General features: G+C 36.0%; 1 protein-coding gene across 2 annotated transcripts in view; it reads right to left on the bottom strand.

Moving 5' to 3' along the window:
- Window positions 1-24400, bottom strand: part of FAM198B (family with sequence similarity 198, member B) — an 86978-nt gene that overhangs the window by 44433 nt on the left and 18145 nt on the right. The window contains exon 3 of one of the 2 annotated variants that reach the window (XM_006902955.1): window positions 14759-14896. In XM_006902955.1, coding sequence (XP_006903017.1) covers window positions 14759-14896 — 138 coding nt within the window. Of the gene's footprint in view, window positions 1-14758; window positions 14974-24400 lie in introns of both variants that reach the window. The other variant, XM_006902954.1, reaches the window with a different exon arrangement.

Here is a 24400-nt window from a genome sequence, read left to right as displayed (position 1 = left end):
AAGCAAAAGAAAAAGAAATTGAATTAAAACATATCACCTTTATTAGAATTGACCTATAAATGTTCATTTGGTTGTAATTTAGCAATAAGAATTTAGGACTATTACTCTTGCTCAGACATTTTCTCATTTATTCCAACTGAAAAAGACCAGTGGCCTATGTCACTCAATTTTCTAGATCACATTTAATTCAGATGAGGCTTTAGCACAATCATCATTAAAAATCTCAAAGAATGCATGTCAGATAATAGATAGAAATGATATATAAAATCCAAAGGTTTTCCAGTAGGAAGCAGGTATCTGAGGAATCTGAAAACTCTTCAACAAGAAGGAGTAGCTTTGAGACAAAAATCATTCATACCAGAAAGTAGGCCAGGATCCAGAGAAATATGCTATTAATGTGGAAGCCAGGAAATGAGTAAGTTACCTGAGTCAATGTGGCTAGACTGCTCTTTCTCTTCAAGGAGGCTTTTATAAAAACATTTAATAGCTTGATTTCTGTGAGTTAGAAAATGTGTTTTATAAAAGCCAGATATCCACTAAAGAAATGATGTCAGGGCCCAAGCAGGAGACATAGTGTTCTCTCTCTGTCTTTCTTTCCCCATCCTGTTATGTTCTTGTAGTTAGTTCAGCTTCAAAAGGTTCATTAGCATAAAACTACTTGCCTTTTAAAGTATATGAAAACCAACAAATTAACCAGTTGCTGTCTCACTCTATTCAATTTGTAGATTAGTGCTACAACCCACAGGATTTTCATGGACTTGACCTTTTAAAAGTAAATCACCAGACCTCTTTTCTCAGATACCTCTAATTAGAACTGCCAGTTTCAGTTCATAACTATTTCTTAAGTATTTGAACTGCACAGAAGAGCTTTTTTGAAGCAGCTGATATTGCTGTCAGTGATTATATAGTCAACCAGTTGAGCTATTCCTCATCAATTCTAATGTTATTATTAGTCAAAAGTGTTGTTAGATTGCTTTCCTTTTTTTCTTATTTTTCTTTTACAGGGAAATTCTGACATAAAGCAACCCCTATAACTGCTCTCTATAGTTCTTTAAACTGTAAACTTTCAGAACCAAGTCTGTCTTCCAGGGTGATTCTCGATGAATTAGAATCAACAGTCTTCTACTGATAATTGAGTAGTTAACTAGGCTACTCTGTAGATAGTTGTACTGTTAAACCAATAGTGGCCTTTCTTCTGGCAGTTTGGATCCACCAGTGGCTCTGAGAAGAAATTATGGACAATTTCTTCCCTTGTGAATTACAATCTCCCAAAATCTTTTGGAGGGTCAGCTATAAGTCAGTTCCAACTTGAAGGCACTAAGGGAATGTGACTGAATGTAAGTCTATTGTTAATTTCCTAACCTCTGTAGGTTTTGAGAAGACATAACTAAATAAGCAACATATAATAAATGGAGAGAAGATAGACTGAAAGCAAATTTGGATAAAAAAGAAAGTATAAATACATTGAAAGAATGGTGCAGGATAGTTTTCATCAAGAGTCAAAAAGTTCCTATGAATTAGAATCAATACAATAGTGCCTATTCACAACAATAAAAATATACGCATTCTACTCCCTATTTCTGGCATTGTAAAATAATAATCTGGCTACAGCCTGTCCCTCGCAATTGTTGACAGCATAGAAGTGGTAAACTAAAGAAAAATATATATGGTCAACTTTATTTACAGACTATAAGTAAACAAATGCTCATTTCCACTTTTATAAGGATTAGAAATTGGTTTGCAGGATGGAAAGATGCATACTAATTAGCATAATAATGATCTCCTCTAAGGAGAAAGTGTGGGAAGAGAACAAGAGAAGAAAGGCAGTAGAAACTTCATCTTATTTATAGTTGTTGCATATATATATAAAATAAAGAGTGAAAGAACATATGGAAAAATATACATGAGATAACTCTAGATGGTGTAAACATATTTATGTTAGTCTGGTTATTGAGATACTGCTTATATCACAACAAAGGGAATTAAGGTCTATAGGAAAAGAAACAGAGCATGAAAATCCCACTAGCTCCCCAAATGATATATCCCAAGATGCCTGCAGTTAACACATGCATCGATTCTTCCATATTTCTTCCATGCATATTTGATAACCATCTACCCTAAGTCAAACCTAAGAGACATGACACTAGACTTACATGCTTCCATGATTTGTCAGAGAACAAAGTGTGATAACAAGCATCATTACATGACGGAAAATTCAAAGATTTGTATTACCTCTTCTATGAGAATTGGGAATTGATGAAAGTGTAGCTATGAAAACATATAAATGCTTAAAGTTAAGTTCAATTCTAAAATGCTATGATTCTCAATGATAACTGTGGTGATCAATGTGCATTTAAACTCTGCCAAGTAGCATGACAAGTAATTCAGAGACATTATTTCATGGTATTCTCTCTCTCTCTCTCTCTCTCTGACACACACACACACACACACACACACACACACACACACATATACAATTGACCCACTAAATTATCTCATGGAAAGAATCAATAATTGAAGCTCAGAGAGATTATGAATTTGTTACTATTATACAGTTGATGTACATATCAGGGCTGTATACTTTCTCCAGACATATTCAATCTGTATGGTGAGAAACACATTCAAGAAGCTGGACCATATGAAGAGTATGGCATCAGCATTGGAGGAAGACTTATCAATAGTTGCCATTACATAGGTGACATAACTGGCTTACTTAAAGTGAAGAGGACTTGAAGCACTTGCTGCAGATCAACACAATGCAACAATAGCATTTATAAACAACAGCCGCTATATATTGCTTCATGACTGTGTGTATGAATATGGGTATATGCTTGAATAAAAAAAATATATTGATTAAAATAAACAAACTATATTACATTTTTATTTTGTGTCACATACATACATGTTTATGAGATAATTCTCATCACTGACTAAGTATTTGATAGGGTATTAAGTCATTCTTGCTAATTTTTCTTTGAAGCATGACAATGGTGATGATTTTCCAGTTTTATTTTGAATTATTATTATTAAACTTAGGTATAACAAAATATTTACATAGAAAGTGTAATTTTTTTCAAATAAATATAAGAGACAGGAAGTGATTAGGAATTACACTGCTTGTAATAAGTTGATAATTATCAAAATTTATCATAGGTGCCTAAGACTTTATGATACTCTTTTGTCTCCAGCATCATTTTTGTCACCAAATCCATGTTTTCTGACTATTGATGCTTCTTGCCTGTTTTCAACTTTTGAAAACAGTCATTCATTGTTATTAAAGCATCTTGATTGCATGTTACAACTTCAAAAGTTGGTAGAACTATTACCTCCTGTTTGGGCTCTAGTTATCCGTGTATATATTTGAATTACAGCGGTATTCACTGGACTTCCATGTGTATGGCTATTATTCTGTCACTCACAACATTGTATTTCAAGACTGATCTAGAAATGACATTTTTAATTATGAAAGCAGCCCCATTTTTCCTCACCTTTTCCTCTCTGAACTCTTTTCATTTTGTCTACTGTTTTCTGTGTTTAATTTTTCCATAACATATTTTATAATGGACTAAAGAATGTAAGGAGAACTCTGTTAGTGTAGTTCATGGAAGGCTGCCTTGCTACTCCTCTGTGCTGGTTTGAATCCGAAAGCTACTCTGTGGGAGAAAAATGGGCACTCTCACACCATTTATAGTCTCAGAAAACCCACTTGATTGTCAGCTATGAGTCATTTCCAATGTAAGGGTCATGAGAAAAAGAGAAAGCATTTAAATCTATTTTCTTGTCAAATGGAAGGTTTCAGGGATTTTTAATTTTTGTTTTATGAGAAGCAATGAGATTTAAAAGGGAAATAAATGAAACTAAATGCACTCACAGCAATCTTCCATGAGGTTTCAGAGGCTGTAAATAGATTTGGGAGAATAGTGCTCATCTTTCTTCCGTAGAACAGCTGGGGAATTCAAATTGCCAATCTTTCAGTCAACAACCCCACACATTGTGCACTATACCATCAAATACATGGTTAAGGAAGATTAGAGACAAAGAGCTCAGTCGTGTGTGTGTGTGTGTGTGTGTGTGTGTGTATAATCTCAATCTCTACTGCTAAAATTTTGATTAGGGTAATTTGACTAGGAATGAAAAGCAAAAAAAAGATTGCAATGAATTTGAGACTTGCTAGAGTTTGGTGCTTTTTAATATAAGGCACTTAGTGAAGGAAGACTCTAAGAGGTCACAAAAACTCAACTTTGGCTGGTTTAAAAAAGGATGGGCAATCTCCTCCCATGCAATTAACTGCCTCTGAAAACCATCTAGAGGGTGAGGTATGAATCAGTCCTGATTCCATGATACTTGAAAACAACGATGTCATAAAAATAAGTAACTAAAGTATTATGGTAAATAGTTAAAAGGTAAGGTGCTAAACTTGAATCACAGTTCAAAGTTTGAAATACTGAGATGATCTCATTATTTAAAGTAATATATTATGCTACATAGTCACAAATGTGATTTCTTTGTGCTTCTCCTCCATCCCCCCACCTCACCCTACTAACTCTGATAGTTTATTTGTAAAGTAGCCTAGTTGAAATTTTTAAGAAGAATGTGGTATCAGAATTGGAGGAAGACTTATCAATAACCTTTATTATGAGTGATCCATGAACCATCAAAAGAAGATGGAAGAAATACACAGAATCACTCTACCAAAAAAGAACTGGCAAACACTGAAATATTTCAGAAGATAACATATGATCACGAGCCAATGATAATGAAGGAAGAAGTTCAAGCTATACTAAAGACATTGGAAGAAAATAAGGCCTCAGGAATCTATGAGGTACCAACCAGCATATTTCAAATTACAGATGCAGCCCTGGATGTGCTCACCAGTCTTTGTCAGGAAAATTGGAGAATAGCTCTATGGCCAACTGACTGAAAGAGATCACATTCCAAAGAAAGGCGATCTAGCAAGTGTGGAAATGATTGAACAATACCATTAATATCACATGCAAGCTAAATATTGTTGAAGACCATTCAAGAATGGCTTGATTATGTATGCTGATAAAGTTATTCAAGAAGCTGAACTCTATGAAGAAGAATGTGACATCAGACTTCGAGGAAGACTGATTAATAATCTGTGTTATGCAGATGACACAACCTTGTTTGCTGGAAGCAAGGAGGGTTTGAAACTCTTGCTGCAGAAGATCAAAGACTGTAGCCTTCAGTATGGATTACATCTCAATATCATAAAACAAAAATTCTTACCACTGCACCTATAGGCACCAGCATGATAGATGAAGAAAATATTGAAACTGTCAACAACTTGATCTTACTTGGATCCACAATCCACACTCAATACCAGCATTCAGGAGATCAGGAGAAACGTGATATTGGGAAAGTCTCTAGTCAGGGAACTCTCTAAATTATTGAGGAGCAATGATGTCAGTTTGATGACTAAGGCACACCTGATCAATAAAATGGTCTTTCTAATCACTTGCTATACTGATAAGAGCTGGACAGTGGAAAAGAATGATACCTTTGAACCGCGGTGTTGGAGAAGTGTACTGAACTTCCCATGGACTGCCAAAGGAACAAACAGATACATCTTGGAAATGGTGCAGTCAAAGGGCTCACATACACAGAGGGCTCACAAGATAAAGCTTTGTCTCACATACTTTGGACATGTTGCTAGGAGAGACTATTCCTTAAATAAAAACATCATGCTTAGTAAGATGGAGAGATAGCTAAAAAGAGGAATACCATCAAACAGGTGGATTGACAATGTCTACATCAATGGGCATCAATGTGTTAGATATTGTGAGGATGGCACAGGATAGGACAAGGTATAGATCTGTTGTTCACAGGGTTGCTGTAAGTCATATTCAATCCACTGGCACCAAACCATAACAACAAGAATAATATAATAATTGAAAAAATAAAAATATTCAAATATATCTATCTGTATTATTGTTTTCAAATACCATGCAGTAGTTAGAAGTTCGATGTATAAAAGAATTAAACATCGCTGGTCCTGTGCCATCTTCAGAATCATTACTCTGCCTGATCTCATTGTTACTGCTGTTTGTGTTAACCAATATCATCATTCTGATGAAGGTCTTCATAATTTTCTCTCACCTTCTACTAAGCATGATGTCCTTTAGAGACTGATCTCCCTTTATAACTAATATTAAAATAGTTTAAATCCTGCTTTTGTAATAATGGTTTCTTAGCTTACGTACTTTGGGCATGTTGCCAGAAGGCATCAGTCCTCAGAGAAGGACGTCATGCTTGCAAGAGTGGAGGGACAGAGCAAGGGAGGAAGACTTTGGATGAGATGGATTTCTAATGACTAGGGTAATGGGGGTAGGCATGTCAAAGGCGATGAAAATGGTTCAAAATATAGAGTTCAGAGCTGTTGTACATAGGGCGCTATGAGTGACTTGATGGAACATAACAACAACAAGCTGCATGATTTAGCCTCTATTTATATAGCCATTTTTTCTAAAAAAATTTTCTTGAGATAAAAACTGGAAGGCTACACTTTATTTTCATCACTTGCCCTGTCACTGCACAACTAAATATTTAGAGCTGTGTGCTTCCCTGGTGGCTAGAATTCAGCAGCTAGAAAACTGAATGAAAATCTAATGGAGGATGAGCTATGAGTCAATTTCAACTCAATGGCAATTAATTTGATATAAAAATATATAATAGATACTCTAGTAAATTCACATCTTTGCATTTCACTTATAACAATGTGTAAAACTCATTCTATAGAATGGAAATCCTGTGATAACCACCTTCTATGATTCCTTCCCAGATTAAGCTCAGCTTTTTAAATATTTTAACCAATGTACTTCCCATAGTTTTATCATAGTGACTTTCAGTAAATGTGTGGATGATTCTAATTCTCATCATACAATGAAAAAGATATTTCAACAACAAAAAATAGAAACATACGTTCTCTAAACCCTTTGTTCCTTAGTTATCTTTCACTCCTAGATCTTAGCCAATTCAGCTTGCTAAGCACTATTGTCAGCAAGTCTTGGAATCTCTTGGCTACTTGAACCCAAGGCAATATCAGATTATTTTACCCTTCATTGTTTGCTAGCAACTGAAAGAGAATACAAATAATTTCCTTTCTTGGACTAATCTTGAAAATACGCAGCTCAAAGTTATTGAGAGTCCTCGTGGTACCATGGTTAATACATTCTTCAGAAGAAAGGTGTGACAATTTTCATTCATAAAGATTTATAGCCTTGGAAACCCTATGGGGCTGTCCTACTCAGGCTTGTAAAGTCAATATAAATTGGGTATAGTGGATGACAGTGTGTGTATATTTTTTTGGTTTGGAAGCCATTAAGGTTGGCAATGTTGTAATTCTACCAAGCAATAAAATTGACCCAAAGTATTTCAAATCCAAGTGTCTAAGACCCTGCCTGCATCGATACGTCTCCTGCTGCCAGAGAGCCAGTCTGTGAGAGCTAGTGGCTGCCCTCTGAAAGCTGGAGGCTAAATCCTGGATCACTGAGCAGCAGAGCTATACGGAGAAATGCTTGGGAAATGTTCATAATTTACCAAAGGGCCATAATAGTATCATTTATTTCCTTAGCATGTGAAATGTTCCTACAAAGATAAATATCTTTTCAATGAAAAGTAATGTTTTTTCTTATTAAGATACAGTTAGTTGGTATTTTTACTTGTGTGGTATTTTACAAAAATGTAATGCAGGATAAAGCAGGGGAAGGGTTAGGTTTAATATTAACCCTACTTTAGTGTACGGTTAGGAGGAAGAGTGGAGAGCTAACTGAAATAAAGACTCTAGAGAACAAATCATTCAAATCATAGAAATTATTATCTTAATTAGCTATAGAATTTTTTTTAAACTACAGCTTATTACTCAAAGTAAGCTGGGAGAAAACTATCTAGTGGAAGAGAACATTTTCCTAAACATGATATCTTCCATGAACTGAAGTTTAACACACACTTGGACTTTTGTCAGATTTTGTCTGAAACTCTCTTCCTATTTCTTATACTCTCTTAATCTCTGTAAATTTCTTTCATGTGCTAGTTTAATTGTGACATTATTTATTCATTCTTTTTCTTTTATCTATCAATTCCAGAAGACTTATTACTTATCAACTTTTATAGCATTTTATGACAATTAAAATATTTATAATAGAAAAATAAAAGTGGAGAACAGTGAACTATCACCTATACTTTAAAAAAAATCACCAACTCATAGTCACTCTTATTTCAACTACATAACCTACTACTTCATATATAACCTACTACTTCATTTGTTATTTCTATGATTGGATTGTTTTGAAGCAAATCTATATGATTAAAAAGTGTTCAAATATTCCCAAATATCAGGTATTATATTTGGTTTATATGTCTCTTTTAATATATTTTTCCCTTAACAAGAATTTCATTTTCTAATAAACATTATCTGTTGAAGATATCGAGTAATTTAAAAAAACCTTGTTGCAGTGAAATATATATAAAAAAAATAATTCCCTTTCAACAATTTTTATGGGTACAAATCCAAAACATTTCATTAATTATGTTCACTAATCACTACTAACTGTTTTCAAATTTTTTAATTCTCTTTAAGAGAAACTCAGTCACATGTAAGCATCTTAAACTTTTCTTCACTATAGTATATCATATATTCTGCTTTCACTATGGTTCTTTGTGCTAAATTTATTATTTTTGAGGACAGATAAATGGACACACTTATCTTTGTATCACAAGCACTATGCTGATAAGGTGTCTGGAAGAAAGAAGACCTCTTAAAAAATTAGGTTCAATTCAAATGGTAAGAAATATTTGTAGTTAATTATGTTAGTGATGTAGGAAAAAAATCTAAAATACATCTTCACTGGTCTCCCTCTACAAAAACATCCTTTATTTTCTCCTGTAAGTAAATAATTACTCTTAGAACAAATTGAAAGAGTACATAGTGTTCATTATAAAGTTCTAATTGTTCATTATAAAGCAAAAGCATTTAATATTTTGTGGTTTTTTTATTCGCTTACTATGTGAACTTCTGGGTCTTGGGAAGTTCTCCTTGCCAGAAGGAGCATGCATGGTGGTGTGAGCGCAGCATGGGCCTCTTGTTGGCTGGCGCTTCCCAACTAAAACAAGCCTGGAAGCAGGAGAGGCATCCACTTCCGAAATGGCTTGGCTCCGGAAACTCTATGTACGAACAGTGCTCAGGCTGTTCGTTCATAGGGTCGCTATGAGTCGTCTACAACTCGACTGCATCAAACAACAACATCAACAACATGTGAACTTCTAACTTTCTTCTTTAACAACATTTTAGCTAGTTCTATATTACAAGCATACTTTTAGTCCTTTCACTTTTAACATTTTAATTTGACATGTAATTTTTAATCATTAAATATACTGGGTAGTATTCATTTATCAATTTAACAATGCTGTGAGAGCTGTAACATATCCCCACACTATGCTGTGTAATAGAAAAGTTACAAAGCTGAATAAGACAAGGACGTTCCCTTGAGAAATGCACAGCTTATTGAAGAAGACAGATTAGCCAAAAATAATTACAACCTGGCTGCCTACATCCTACAAGATAGATCTGAAAGTCCATGAGAGCAGAAGAAAGAAAATGAATAAGAATAATGTTGTAATATAGAAATTTTTTAGTTCTTATATTGATATGTATCTCTATGATTATTTATTAACTTCCTAGTAGGAAATCACTACGTACTACATACCATTCTGAATGCTTCATATGCACAAAAATAGCTAGTCATCACAACAGCAATTTAGTTGTTGTTGTTATGTGCTGTAGAGTTGGATGCGACTCATAGTGACCCTATGTACAAGAGCCTTAAACCTTGCTCTATCCCTTGCCTATTTTATTGTCTCCCACACCCCAATCCCCATGACCCCAGTCACTGAATCAATCCATCCCATCGAGTCTTCCTCTCCTGTGCTGTCCCTCCACCCTCCCAAACATGACATCCCTCTCCAAGAACTCACCCCACCTTGCAACATATCCAAGTATGTCAGATGAAGCTTCAGAATCCTTGCCTCCAAGGAGCAGCCTGGCTTCATCCTCTCCAGGATGAACTTGTTTGTTCTCCTAACAGCCCATGGTATATTCAATACCCTTCTCCAACACCACAGCTTCATCCTCTCCAGGATGAACTTGTTTGTTCTCCTAACAGTCCATGATATATTCAATACCCTTCTCCAACACCACAGCTTCATCCTCTCCAGGATGAACTTGTTTGTTCTCCTAACAGTCCATGGTATATTCAGTACCCTTCTCCAACACCACAGCTCAAAGACATCAACTCTCCTTCTATCATCCCTAGTCATTGTACAGCTCTCTGAAGCATAGGAAGTGATTGCCTGTATCAGGTGCACATTAGTCTCCAGACTGACATTGTTGTTTTTCAGTACTTTGGAGAGGTTACTAACAGCAGACTTTCCCAATGCAATTTGTATTTTAATGTCCTGGCCATTGCCTAGGGCTTAGAGTGTTGATTGTAGAGCCAAGCAAAGTGAAGCCGTCAACAATCTCAATCTCTTCATCATCTATCATGATGCTGCCAATAAGCCCAGTGGTGAGAATCTTTGTTTTCTTGATGTGGAGCTCCAATTCATATTGAGGACTGCAGTCCTTAAACCTTCTGCAGCAAGCACTTCAGGTCTTCCTCGGTTTTAGCAAGCAGGATTGTGTCATCTGCATAACACAGATTGATGATGAAGTCTACCTCCAATCCTAATGCCACACTTCTCTATGAGCCTAGCCTCCCAGATAATCTGTTCCACATATAGATTGAAAAGATACGGAGATAGGACGCATCCTGGAAACACACCCTTTCCAATTTTGAACCATGCAGTGTTTCCTTGCTCTGTTCTGAGGACTTCCTCCTGGACCAAGTATAGGTTTTGCATAAATACAATCAACTGTTCTGGAATTCCCACTATTATTATCCTTATTTACAGATGAGGAAACTTAGGTTACGACAGCCTAAGTAACAACTTAACATCAAAAATCTAATAGCTGCAGTACTGAGATGCTAATTCAATAGATTGACTTCAGACAGTCAGTCCTTGACCACTCTCTTATCCTGTCTCTGAGGTCAAAAAAGGAAATTTTCTACATTGTAAGTTTACTCCTTTTACTCTATGTGACTCCTTGAAAGAAATTTGACTGAATCTTGAAAACTCAAAAGCTGTCTAGAACACTTTTCTTTGCCATCTTAATTGAGGTGAATTCTTGTCTGTGCAGTACAGACACCCACACTTCCAGAATAAAAGATCACTTGTGATTCCATCACATTTTACAGACCCAGAAAAATGGCATTGCCTTTATGAATGCAGATCTGTTAATTGGGAGAAACATAAAGAATGCTGTGTATGAAAAATTAACAACTGGGTTTTGTATTCCTTGTTCTCCCCCTCCAGCACCACAGAGCCAGTAATTTTTTATTGTTTCAGGCATAACCTTGCTAAGATTTATTCACAAAAGCAACTGATGCCTTTATGATAGCTCCAAATTCCATTTAAACTAAATATATTTTCTGAAATGGAAATAATTTATTATAGTTGGTAAGTGTTATTTTATAGAAGAAAATAACTATTATGATACTCAAGGAAGATAGCCTAAGTGTATTTGTTTATTCATATAATAAATATTTTTCTTAAGTAGGACATGAAACATAGGAGGCAAAGAAATTAATATATTCTTGCTTATAAAAAAAAAGAAAAAGTAAAAATTCTATGGAACAAAATGTACCATAAACAAAATCATCAGGAAAACATCAAAGCAAGATAAATCGTTTGAGACATATATTATGGATAAAAGTCAATCTTCATTATAAAGACAGATTTCATAGATAAAATATATTACATTATATTGTTTTTAAGTGCCGTCAAGTTGCAGGCGACTCATAGCGACCTTGTGAAGGAGAGTCCTCGACGCTTGGGTGCCTTTCATCCTCTCTCCAGGTTCATAGGATTTCCGGAGGCAAGCTGTTATGGAAGTGGATGCCACTCCTCCTTCCAATATTACATAATAAGATACTTAAAAATAGACAAGAACTTGAAAAAAGTAATTCAGGTGAAAAATGTTGATCATTTAAAAAACTATTATAATTGATGTATGGAGCAAAATGTGCACAAATGTTAAAAAATAATATGATTTGTAAAATTTTACTCATGTCACCACAAAAATGTTTAAATACACCATTAGGAATATGAAATCCACAGTCTCAGTCATAATAAAAGTCTTGAAAATATAAGCAAGACCCCATTAAACTCCAAGAGAATATCAAGCAATGTTCCGTCTCACATTTGTGTAACATTTTCCCTATAATCAACTCCTTTGTTCTTAACTATCCCATGTTCTCGAAAGTAATCTCTCCCTCCTTAGGTCTCTTCTTGTTGCTGTTTAAATTTAAGACATATCAATTCATCATTCTTACATGAGTCTTTGGTTGTTGTCTGGACTCAATATATAAATAAAAACATCTGTAAACTTGAAACAAGGGGGTAAGGAAAATTCTTATCTTTGTTCTTCGTTGCTTGGTGACTGTCTCCCACTGTAAAGCAACATTGCATAAACGGTAACTGGCTGAATAATAATTAGAATGTCCCCCAGCAGAGGGGGTAATGACTGACATCAGAGAGAGAATTACTTGCTGATTCCAAAGACAAAACACCTGCCATTGGAAATGGCTTCTACAAGGAATTGCCCTGTATTACATTACTTCTAACCTTCATAGGGAACTCTGGTGGTCTAGTCTGGAGGGAGTTGTCCTGCTAACCTAAAGGTGACCAGTTTTAATCCACCAACTCTGCAGAAGAATGATGGGTAATCTCTTTCCAAGTGATTTACGGCCTATAAAAACCTGCTGGAGGATCATCTATGAGTTGATTCTGACTCCAGGGAAATGAGCTTTTGAGTTAATAAAGTAAAAATCTTTTAAAAAAAGCTTAAGTATATCCTTTTCTCAAAGACTACATTACCAGATTCATGGAATTTGATTTTTATTCTCCTTATGATTATCATCAATAATTTCTTTACTGATCACTCCAAAAACTCCTGAATATTGATCCCTGCTCAATTGTAGAAACCTTCAATCTTTTTCCAAATTATTACTATTACATTTTATCACAGCAACTTTTTTATTATCTCAGAAATAACTTGATAGTTGTTACACAATTTTTATCCCTCTCTAGTACCTTCTTAAAATGTCAGATAAAAATGTCAAAAACGTGCTTTGTAAATGTCCTAAGAAAATCTTAAATCATAATTGCTTTAACAGTATCCATGTCAACTGTAACAGGAAGTTTATTTTTCTAAAATTGACAGTCGGAAATGCAGTCATGAGATTGAGGGGGTGGGGGGAGAGAGGGAGTCATGTGATAATTATCAAAAAGATGTAAAATAATGTCACAAAAATACTTCCCAAATTGAATTGTGAGAAACATATAATATTAGAAGTCACTTGATTAAACAGACGATTGACATTTTATTATTCTCCAATGTTTCATCTTTTAGTAAAAAAAATTTGCAAACCATTTTGGAAAGAAAATAAAGCTATGGTGGCTGTAAGCTATAGTGTCAAATCACCATTAAAATAATATGTTCTTCTTCTTGTTATGTGCCCTCAAGTGGACTACAACTCAAAGTGACCCTGTGAACAATAGATTATTAACCTATGTTAGCTTGAACCAATCTCAGTGTCTCTGATACACCTGCCCCCATTGTCACAATCACTGTGTTGGTCCACCTCATCCAGGGTCATCCTTTCCTGCACTGACCCTCTATCCTTCTGCAAGGACTGGTCCCTAAGTTTCAAAATCCTTCCTTCCAGGGAGCAAACTGGTCATCCTTACAGGACAGACTTCTTTGTTCTCTTGGCTGTCTATTATAGTTCAATATTCCTCTTCAGCACCACAACACAAAAGCATTGATTTTTCATCTGTCCTCCCTACCTAGTCATTGTCCAGTTCTCAGATGCATATAGTACGATATAAAAAAGGACAAACCTTTATTATTGACAGATTCCAAAGGATCCTCATGCCAGCTTTTAGCAGTTGTGAGAAGTTGGATACTTACTTAATCTCACCAGACTTTAGTTTACTCACCTCTCAAATGGGGTAAGACCTTCCCACTTTGAAGAGCTGCTGATAGATTATTTTAAAGAGATACTTGTAAGGTTTTGTCTTTTTATAGACTCAAAAGCTCATTGTCACAAGGTTGTTAGTTGCTGCCTCCTTGACTCCAACTCAGGGACTCTACGTATAATGGATCAGAACCCTATTCTGCGTTATCTATCCATTCCTGCTGTGCTTAAGCCGACAATTTCAGTCACTGTATTAATCCAACTCATTAAGATTCTTCCTGTCCTTTTCTAATCTATCTTTCCAAGCAAATGTCATTTTCTAAGGACTAGCCCTTCCTGACAACATGCCAAAGTATGTGAGACCATCCTTGTTTTTAAGGAACATCCGGAATATAAGTCCTCCAAGACAGATTCAGCTGTTTTCTGCAGTAACAGTATATTCATTACTCTTCAGTAACACTACAATTCAAGGAATTTATTCTTCTTCTATTGCTTCCAGATTATTATATGATGACTAGTAGTAGAGACATTTAAGAATACTGGCAATATAAAATGTAAACTCTGTCTATAAAGAAACCTCAATGTGTTGAAAATTTCAGTGAGATAGATAGATAGATGATAGATAGATATAGATAAACTTTTATTTGAATGTCTATACTTACCTGTAACAGAAAATCAAAGAGTGCCATCTTGGACCATTCATGGTGGTGTATTTCTGTACAACCCCATTCAGGTTTGGGTACTCGACCATTCTGCCAGCATTTCTGTTTCAGCAACTGCTGGTAAGTTCCCCAGGTGAGCTTCACAGAAGAGTGGGTCTCATTACTTGTTGGAGATAAAGAGGAATCCCAGAGAATGACAGGACATGGACGGCCATCTAAGAAATGACAAAAAAAAGCACACACTTCTTTTTTATTTACTTAAATTTATTCTTAATTTCAGTAAAAATTTACAGAGACTTTGGATTTCCACTCATTCATTGTTGCACTTTTCTCCCCTCCCAACCCTCCCCCCAGTACACTACCCTCTTGGAAAAGTAAAAGACAAATTCTTTCATTGTTTTACAAACCCTCCCCCAGGTCCACTCCATCATGTAGCCTTTGCTCTAGACTCTTGTCATAACAAAAATACCTAATCACATATCCCTTTTAAACAGTTTTTATCCCTCATCTGTTTCAATGCAGTACACATTGTTGAACCCATCTTTCTCAGTCTCTCCCCAACCCCAAGGTCAGTCCTGTCTTACAACAGTGGCACCATGCAGTATTTGTCCTTTTGTGACTGGGATACTTCACTGAGCATATTGTCCTCCAGAGTCACGCATTTTGAATAACATTGCATGAGTCCCTTGTTTTTCAATGCAGCATAGTATTCCATTGTGTGAATATATCACAGCTTCTCTACCCATTCGTTTGTTGATGGGAACTTAGGTTGTTTCCAACTCCTTGCTCTTGTGAACAAAGCTGCAATAAACATGGATGTGCATATATCTGCTTGGATGTCAGAAAATCACACACTTTTAACACTTTGTTTACTCTGTGTGCCCTTAGTCAGGTCACTCACTCCTTCAGAGCCTCACTTTCTCACATGACAAATGTACAAGTCTAATGAGAAAACACTTGATCATCCTTATTTCTTTAGAAATTTAAATATTTTAATATTTTAATTATGCTTTCTAATAGAGATTTAAAGAAAACAAAATGTTATAGTTACATAACAAATAAAATACTTCTGGAAAAGCAAGATAGATGTAGCAGGAATAGGCAACTAACCACCAATAACAAAGATTCCTGGTTATTGTGGCTTGATTCCACAACTAAAAGCAGTTACCACAGAAAAAGGAAATAATCCAGATGTTTAGAATTGTCGATTCAATGTCTGAGTAAAGGTGTTCTGTTTTTGTAATAATAACTGTCTGATTTTTTGAGGCTACATTATGATGTCAGGGGGAAAAAAAGAATTTTTAGATGCTAGAAATTTAGAAGTGAAATTGTATTCTTCACACTACTCACTATAATCATCAAAGAAGGAAATGGAAAAAAGCATAGATCCTTTTTTTTAATCTCTTTTTTCTAATTGAAATTCTGCCAACATATTGTCTCCCTTGGTAGCAAATCATTTATTCACAAGTAACCTCACTACGTATATTTAAACAAATGACATTTCTTCAACTATATCTGCATAGATTTTTGGATTTGTCATTCAAATTTGTATTGTCTTTCATTTGACAAAATGATGAGCCCAAATGAAAACATTCCAAATATGGAAGACCATGATCAGAGCACAAATGTCAAGCTTAAAACCAGGATCATCACTCCCAAGTCCTCATTTTTGCCAAATAAAGTCACAGAGAGATGGTGTTCAGTAACTTTGTTTATAACTCATAAATATCAGAATGATATTCTTGGAAAAAAACAAACAACTAAATCACAAATATTTGGGGCGGGGAAGAAACCCCATTAACTCATTCTTAACATTAACTTATTTCTGTGAATACAGAAGTCTCTGAAATTAGGACTGGAATACCTAGAAAATCTTGAGACTTTTTAAAGGTTCTTTCAAACAGTCTCAGATGTTCTCAACTGTCGCTTTATTTCTTTGATTGTTAGAGACAATTACCTCAACTTCTTGTTTTTCTTATCCCTGTTCTTTCAGACAGGAAAACAGTTGTGTCTTCTATCCACTCTTAAATTAAAAGTATTATTAATGATGACCTCTCATTCTGTCATTCTAATCACTTATATTACAGTTTTATTCCTTTTCATTCCCTCTTCACCCCTGTAAATTAGGCTGGATCTGTAGATAGTACTCTTTGTTGTTGTTATTGTTGTTGTTGTTGCGCTGGTAGTTATAGACTATCAAGACAGAACTAACTCACAGTTGACCCTACAGAAGCAATAAATAACTTGGAGGAGATTGTCCATTTTTTTCCTGCAAAGCAGCTGGTGAATTCAAACTGCTTGTTCCTGAGCTGGCAGAGTAACCCCTTACCATTAAGCTATTAAATCTCTTTAGATAGTCCTTTAGTTTGTAGGAAACAAGCCTTCATCACCGTTCGACAATTAAAAGAAAAATAAAGAGGAAGACATGAACCATTAACTCAGTATTTCATTTTAAATATTCTCTCTCTTCTGTCTACTTCCTTTTACCTTACTTTATGTGACTTGGTGTGCTATGATCTAATTGTATAACAGAAAATATATTAGACATAAATTAGTGGCATCCACTTCCTAAACAGCATGCCTCAGGAAATTGTGAACTTTGATAAATGGCTATGGTTGTGGAAGGGCTTCAGGCGTTTTGTTCATGAGGTCATTATGAGTCGTGCTTAACTCGAAGACAACCAACAACAACAAATGTAAAATAAATTTAGATAGGTTAGATATAACTTAGTTTAAATGTGTATACTTCGAATACTATTGCAACTTTAAATATAGTGATAAAATCCAAGTAAAAGTCATAGTGGAAACATTTATAAACTAAAAAGCCAAATGTCTGTAGTAGACCCAACACAGCTTTTAAAAACATGTGCACTAAAGATTTCCCAAGATAAACCCCGGGCGGCGGCACCTTCCAGAGCCCTTTGAGAAGAGTTATGTGCAGATAGCAAACACTTTGCATTCTCAAGGCTATGGAGCATTCTAAGGGAAATGAAACCTAATATTGAACTTCAAAGGCACAAATGACAAGAGACTGAACAAAAGCACATTTTCCTCAGGAATTTACACGTTAATAGAGGAAGGAGAAGCTCTGGTGGTGTAATCTGTAGAGAATTGTGTTGCTTGCTAACCTAACCAAGCCTCTCAAGCAGTTGGAATCCATCAGCAGCTCCAAAGGAGAAAGGTTAGCGATTGCCTCCTGTGATTTACAACCTGGGAAACCCAATGCAGGGTCAACTATAAGTCTTTAATCCTATCTGTAGCTGCATTCTCAAACTGTTTGGGGGTGGGGGGATCATTCGAGAGGTTAGACTACATGATAAAGGATGTGGCATCTGATCATAGGAAGAGTCATCCACAACCTGTATCATGCTGCTGATTCAACCTTGCTTGCTGAAAGTGAGGAGAGCTTGAAACACTTGCTGCAAAAGATGAAAGACTAGTCATTAGTATACGTTGCATCTCAACATCAAGAAAACAAAACTCTTCTCCAGTGGACCAACCAGCAACACCATGACAGATGAGGAAGAGAAAGGAATTGATTTAATCTTGTTTGGATCCATAATGGAGACGCTGACAGCAGCAGTAACAAATGCAAAAAAGATGCATTGCACTGCTGTTAGGAATTTCTCCAAAGTGCTGAAGAGCAGCAATGTATCCTGTTTCCATACCTTTTCAATCTATATGCAGAATAGATTATTTTGGAAGCTGGGTTTTATGAGTAGGGAAGTGGCATCAGGATTGGAGGAAGATTCATCAACAACCTACTTTATGCAGATTACACAACCTTGCTTGCTATAAGAGAAGAGGACCTGAGGTACTTGGTGCAGAAGGTCAAGGATTGTGGTCTTCAATATGGATTTCAGCTCAACATCAAGAAGACGAAGATTCTCACCATTTGTTTAATTGGCAGCATCATGATAGATGGAGAAGAGATTTTGGTTGTTAACAATTACAGCTTGCTCAGTTCCACAAGCAATCCTCTTAAAACCAGTAATTATCAATGAAGGAGTTTTTTCTTTCACTTTTCAAGGAGAAGAGAGAACTGGGGTGGGGGTGGGGTAGATGGGGAGAAAAGTGCAACAATGAATGAATGAATGAAAATCCAAAATCTCTGTAAATGTTTATTGAAATTAATAAAAAAGTTTAAAAAAACAGTAATTAGGAATCAAAAGACAAATTGCACTGGGAAAATCTGTTGTCAGCGGTTTCTCCAGAGTACTGAAAAACAATGATATCTGTCTAGAGACTAAGGTATGCTTGATCCAGGCCAATAACGAGTAATTGTGAAATCTCTGCACTGTCCCCCCCCCCACCAAGAATGATGTCCCTCTCCAAGGACTGGTCCCACCTTACAACATGTCCAAAGTATGTTAGATGGAGCCTCAGAATCCTTGCCTCCAAGGAGCTGCCCGGTTTAACCCTTTCCAGGATGAATCTGTTCATTTTCCTAGCAATCCATGGTCAGTGAGATGGACTAATACAATGGCTGCTGCAATGGGACCCAGTACATCAGAGATGATAAAAATAGCACAGGACAAGATATAGTTTAGATGTGTTGTTCACAGGGTCACTATGAGTCATACTCAGCTCGATGGAAAATAAAAGCTCTAGGTAATTTAAAGACTGCGTTGCAAGCTCTGGTTGCCTAGTGTAGGAAGCTGTACTACAATCCTAAAGGCATAAGATTCAGACTGAACAGCTGCTCCACAGAAGAAGGATGGGCAATCACCTCCCCTGTGATTAGCTGCCCCTCAAACCCTGCTGGAGTGTCATCTATGGGTCAGTTCTGACTCGATAGTGCACAGCAACAACCAAAAAGCCAACAATTTGTATCCACCAGTTAATTTTCAGGAGAATGAAGAGGTAATCTGCTTCCATACAGATTGGCAAACTTTGAGATCCTAAGGGTAGTTCTTCTCCGTCCCATAGGAGCAGCAATCAACTCATGGGTTGAGTTGTTTGGTGCTTTTTTTTCTTTTATTTGTTATCCTTTTATTGTTCTCTATTTTTTCTTTTAATGTGTTCAGCACTGGTCAACATTTTAAATGCAAATAATAAAAAAATTTATTCATGCTATTTGCTTTCATGGAGAAATCATTCCCACTGCTGTTGTTGTTATGTGCCATTGAGTCACTTGCAACTCTATCCTGTGCCAACCTCGCTGTCTCAAACACACTCACTCCCATCACTCCACTCACAGAATCGATCTAAAATAAAGAAAAAAGTGCAAAGAAAATCAACTATTTGCGATATTGGCATTACTTTGCAGATACAAGCTCTTATATTTTTTATTAAATATTATGTAAGAAGCATTTCTCTCACGATTAAGATTTTTCACTTTATTTATGATAAAATATTATCATTAATACAGCCAGAATGATTCTTAGAAGTAAGAATGAAAAAACTTTTTATTACATGCTTTGGACACTTTACTAGAATGATATCATTCTTGTTAGGGCTGGGGATTGGGGTGGTTAATCATAGTGGCACAATTTGATGGGTATGGCGGGTTAAGAAAATGGTAAAGATCCGGTGTGAAAAACTATGCTTGCAAACTTTGTAAATTAATCGATATAAAATAAATAAATATGTATTGGGCCAAATACAGAAGAAAAATACTTTGTTTTGGTGAAATTAAAAAAAGTAGAGAATCAACTAGAAAGAGAAAGAATCTCCAAAACATGGATTGACACCATGGCTAAACAATAGGTTAGAGCACAGCAGCAACTGTGAAGAATTTGCATGTATAGGCGATGTTTCATTTTGTTGTACATGATTGAAGTATGAGTCAGAACAAACTCATTGCACTTAATTGCAATAACAAATTTAACCCAATGGATAGCAACCGAAACGTATTCATGGAGCTCCTTCACTGAGCTTTTAACATTACTGGCATCTGAACACATATTGCACTACCAACCACTCAACTCTATACCTGGTCTAGATCATCAATGAAATGTTAAAGCAGTCATAAACACATAAACAAATGGTTCTTGCAGTCTTCCATTGTTGGTTTATAGGGGACATTCAACTCACAACCCATTCATTGATATTGAGTTGGAATTAATTACTGACTGGCCCCCCAATTGGTTTTCAAAGGCTGAAAATCACATGGGAGACTGCTCATCTTTCTCTTGAGGTACAGCTGGTGGATTTGAACCACATGCCTTTGGGTTCACCATGCAATGCCTTACCCACTAGGATTCCAGAGCCTCATCCACTAGGGTTCCAGAGGTCCCTAATAAGATACAACTGATTGTTAATGACTCTATGAATACATTTCATCTCATTTAAGAATAATTTGAATGTTGGCTATGATATGAGTACACTTCTCTCCACTGACAGACATCAATGCATCTAAAAAACAAGAGGCTTTTCAGAGAGCAAGGAAAGAAAAATGTGAGCAGACTTCATACTGAGCCCTAGTGGCTGCGGTTCTGTCTTGTTGCTTTCTCCTGCACATGACCCTTTCAGAAGATAATAGTTCTCAACTTTAGAGCTTTGAATACTACTGGGGCAAAACTCCACTTTTTATAAAATATTGCTTTTAAAATAATTAAATGTTCCCTGATAGATCTGAAGGGATGCTGGTAAAATGGACCCTGAAAACAGGAAACTGGGTAAAGCAACTTAACATGAAGTGTTTCAGAGATGAGGCATATTCATCTCTCAGCATTCAGCTTTGTAAAAATGATGTAGCACCATACTCTCTAGGGAAATCTTAGCAGTGCAGAGATAAAATTCTAACTGTTCAAGTGGTTAGAAGATAAGATTTCAAAGATATGTGGGTGCTGATGTGACTTTAAGATTATATATAACTGTCTTAAGAAATGAGACTTGACAGTAAAACTTCTTTTTAACAAATGTGAATGTTGCAACTGAATTTTTATGTTCTCCCATGTCATTCTTTATTCCAAAGCAAAGAGAAGACATTCTTTGGAGAGGAACATGAAAATCCACTTAAGAGTGAGAGCTATACACAATCTTCTTTGTCTAGACTTATTAAATGCCCTTCACTTTCAACATTGTGCCTGAGAGGTTTTATTGAAATATAGGTGAATGTTAAGTATGTCAGGTGGAGTTGTGACTGTTGATCTGTATTTCTTAAAGAGCAGAAGCAAGAAATAATGTCCTGAACTCTGAAATCAAAGGTTCTTTCTATCACATAGGCCATATGTCAAGGTTTCTCGTGAACACCACAAAAAAAGAAAGCAACAGTCCAGCTCAGAAGCCTTCATTAGGAAAAAGAAACCCTACAGAACTCATTAAAGAAAACAAAGGACAGTTTAAAAAAATGAGGCTCATCTCTGTTACAGGAACAAAGACCGTCAGACTGCATAGTAGCTACTGACAATCCATTGCAGAATAACAACCTTAAAGCTGCAGACCTTTTATTATGAAAGGTAAATATTCATGATGATGCAACATCAATGGTATAGTAGCCGATTCTAGTTGCTAATGATCCCTTAACTATTTTACACAGCTTGGCACAATAGGATTAGGCAATTAAAATTAAAAATTAAAAATGCAATTTTCTTAAAAATTTCAAATTCATTGCTGTTGAGTGAGAAACTGTTCATAATAGTTCACCCTGTAGTAGGTTTTGGAGCCTAAGTTTCAAAGAAGTTTGCTCATCTTTCTCCCAAGAAACAACTGGTGGATTAGAACTAGCAAAGAAGCATGGCAACTCCTTAAAGAGCTTCCGAATTAAAATTAAGAGAATTTGAAAAGTAGGTAAATGTTCTTGCTCATTACCTTGTGATATCACTAATATGCAGAAGTTAAATAACCCAAGAACAGGAATGAAATATCCAGGGATAAGCTGTGGGGAAGGAGCAAGTTTGAAAGATGAGATGAAATGTTACATGTGCTGAAGGTTGTACATTGTTAATTTACTTAAGGAATTCTTTGTATAGCATCAACTCCATTTAGAGCCCTAGGAGGTAGTTTGTTATATGATGGCCAAACAAAGGGTCAGCAGTTGGAATCCACTATTTTCTTTGGTGTACAAACATAAGAAGTCTTTTCCCATTAAAATTTATAGCCTCAAAAACCTATTGGAGAGTTGGCTTGGGTCAGAATTGGCTCAGTCACAGAGAATTTGGTTTCTGGTTATCACTATCTATATCTATTTCATTACTGACTTAGAGAAAGAAAGAATTCAGAGTGAGGCCTATAATAGAAGCTTTATCAGGTGCCAGGCAAAATCCAAACTCTGGAGAATGAAGAGTTCAATAAAAGAAACAGACAACTAGATACACATCACACACACAGATTCAAAATCCTGAAAGTATGTAGTTCAAGTCCACTAGCTGCTCTGTGGGAGAAGGAGGAGCAATCTCTTCCCATGCAATTAACTGCTTCAGAACATCCAAAGGAGGGTCAGCTATGCTGACTCGACAGTACACAATATCTTCAGATATATACAGATACACATAATGAGCAAATAAAAGAGTTGCTAGGTGAAAGGGTGTTCTGATGAGAGCAAGTGGAAGACTAGAATAAAAACTGAGAGCTCTTAGTATCAAAGCAAAAGATAAACGATGTGCCCACAGAATGGTCATCACCACTCATCTGTCTCTTTGACATACTGTGGCCTTTTGTGTGTTGTTATGATCCTGGAAGCTATGGTTTTTCAAATGCCATGCTTGACGGATTTCAGGAGAGCTTCCAGACTAAGACACATTAGAAAGAAAGACTTGATGATCTACTTCTGAAAATTATCCATGAAAACTCAAAAGATCATAACAGGATATTTTCTCATGGAATTCAAACATACCAATGATTGTGAAAATGGTGCAGGGTAGATGGCATTTTGTTCTCCACCCATTGCAGTCAACTGAGCAGCAGATAACAATGGAAATAACTATGTAGTGAAAGAGAGGAAGATCCTCAACGAGATGGATTGATGCTGTGACCGTAGGAAAATGGGCTTGAGCATATCAGAGATCGTGAGGATGGTACAGCATCGGGTAATGTTCCAACCTGTTATTCATAGAGCTGCTTTGAGTCATAGTCATATCCACAGCACCTACCAGCAACAACACATGTAGTGAAATGCACCAGTTAATAAGGAGAAGAACATTGACTAAAAATGAGCTGAGGAACTGGGGCAGGGCGGGGACGTTTATATTTGAAAAAGTAGTCACGAATCATTGATTGTATTCCTTACTCCATTGCTGATCTCAACGGATTTGAGGCTAATGAGGAACTGAGTTTCCTCATCCTTAAAATGCAAAACAAATACCTGCCAAAACTATTTGGCAGAAGTGTGTGAGAATCCAATGAGATGCTGACAACACATGACTGCCAAATATTAAAAAGGCAAGACCTCTGTATGATTATTATTTTATTAAAAGATGGCAGGGATGCAAGACTCTGTAGATTCAATACACAGAAACACTAAGGTCAAGGAAGTCATGGATCTAGAAATAGTTTTAGATACAGATTTCTTTCTGAAAGTTTTAAGCTGTATTTGTTCAAATAAAAAATAAATTCTTAAATGTATTTGTTTAATTATATAACTGTTTTCTTTTTTTAATGCTTTCTCCAAACTGGACTGAGTTGAAATCATTTCCTTGTGGCCTCAAGAATTAGCTAAGTGTGAAACTGAGGAAGGAGGGGTGGGGGCAAGTATCTTAT

This window comes from Elephantulus edwardii, unplaced genomic scaffold (assembly GCF_000299155.1).
Source record: "Elephantulus edwardii isolate Elephantulus edwardi_28Jun2011 unplaced genomic scaffold, EleEdw1.0 scaffold00477, whole genome shotgun sequence".
Classification (NCBI taxonomy): Eukaryota; Metazoa; Chordata; class Mammalia; order Macroscelidea; family Macroscelididae; genus Elephantulus; species Elephantulus edwardii.
The sequence above is the reverse complement of the archived record's forward strand: the minus strand, read 5'-3'. Positions and strand labels throughout refer to the sequence as shown.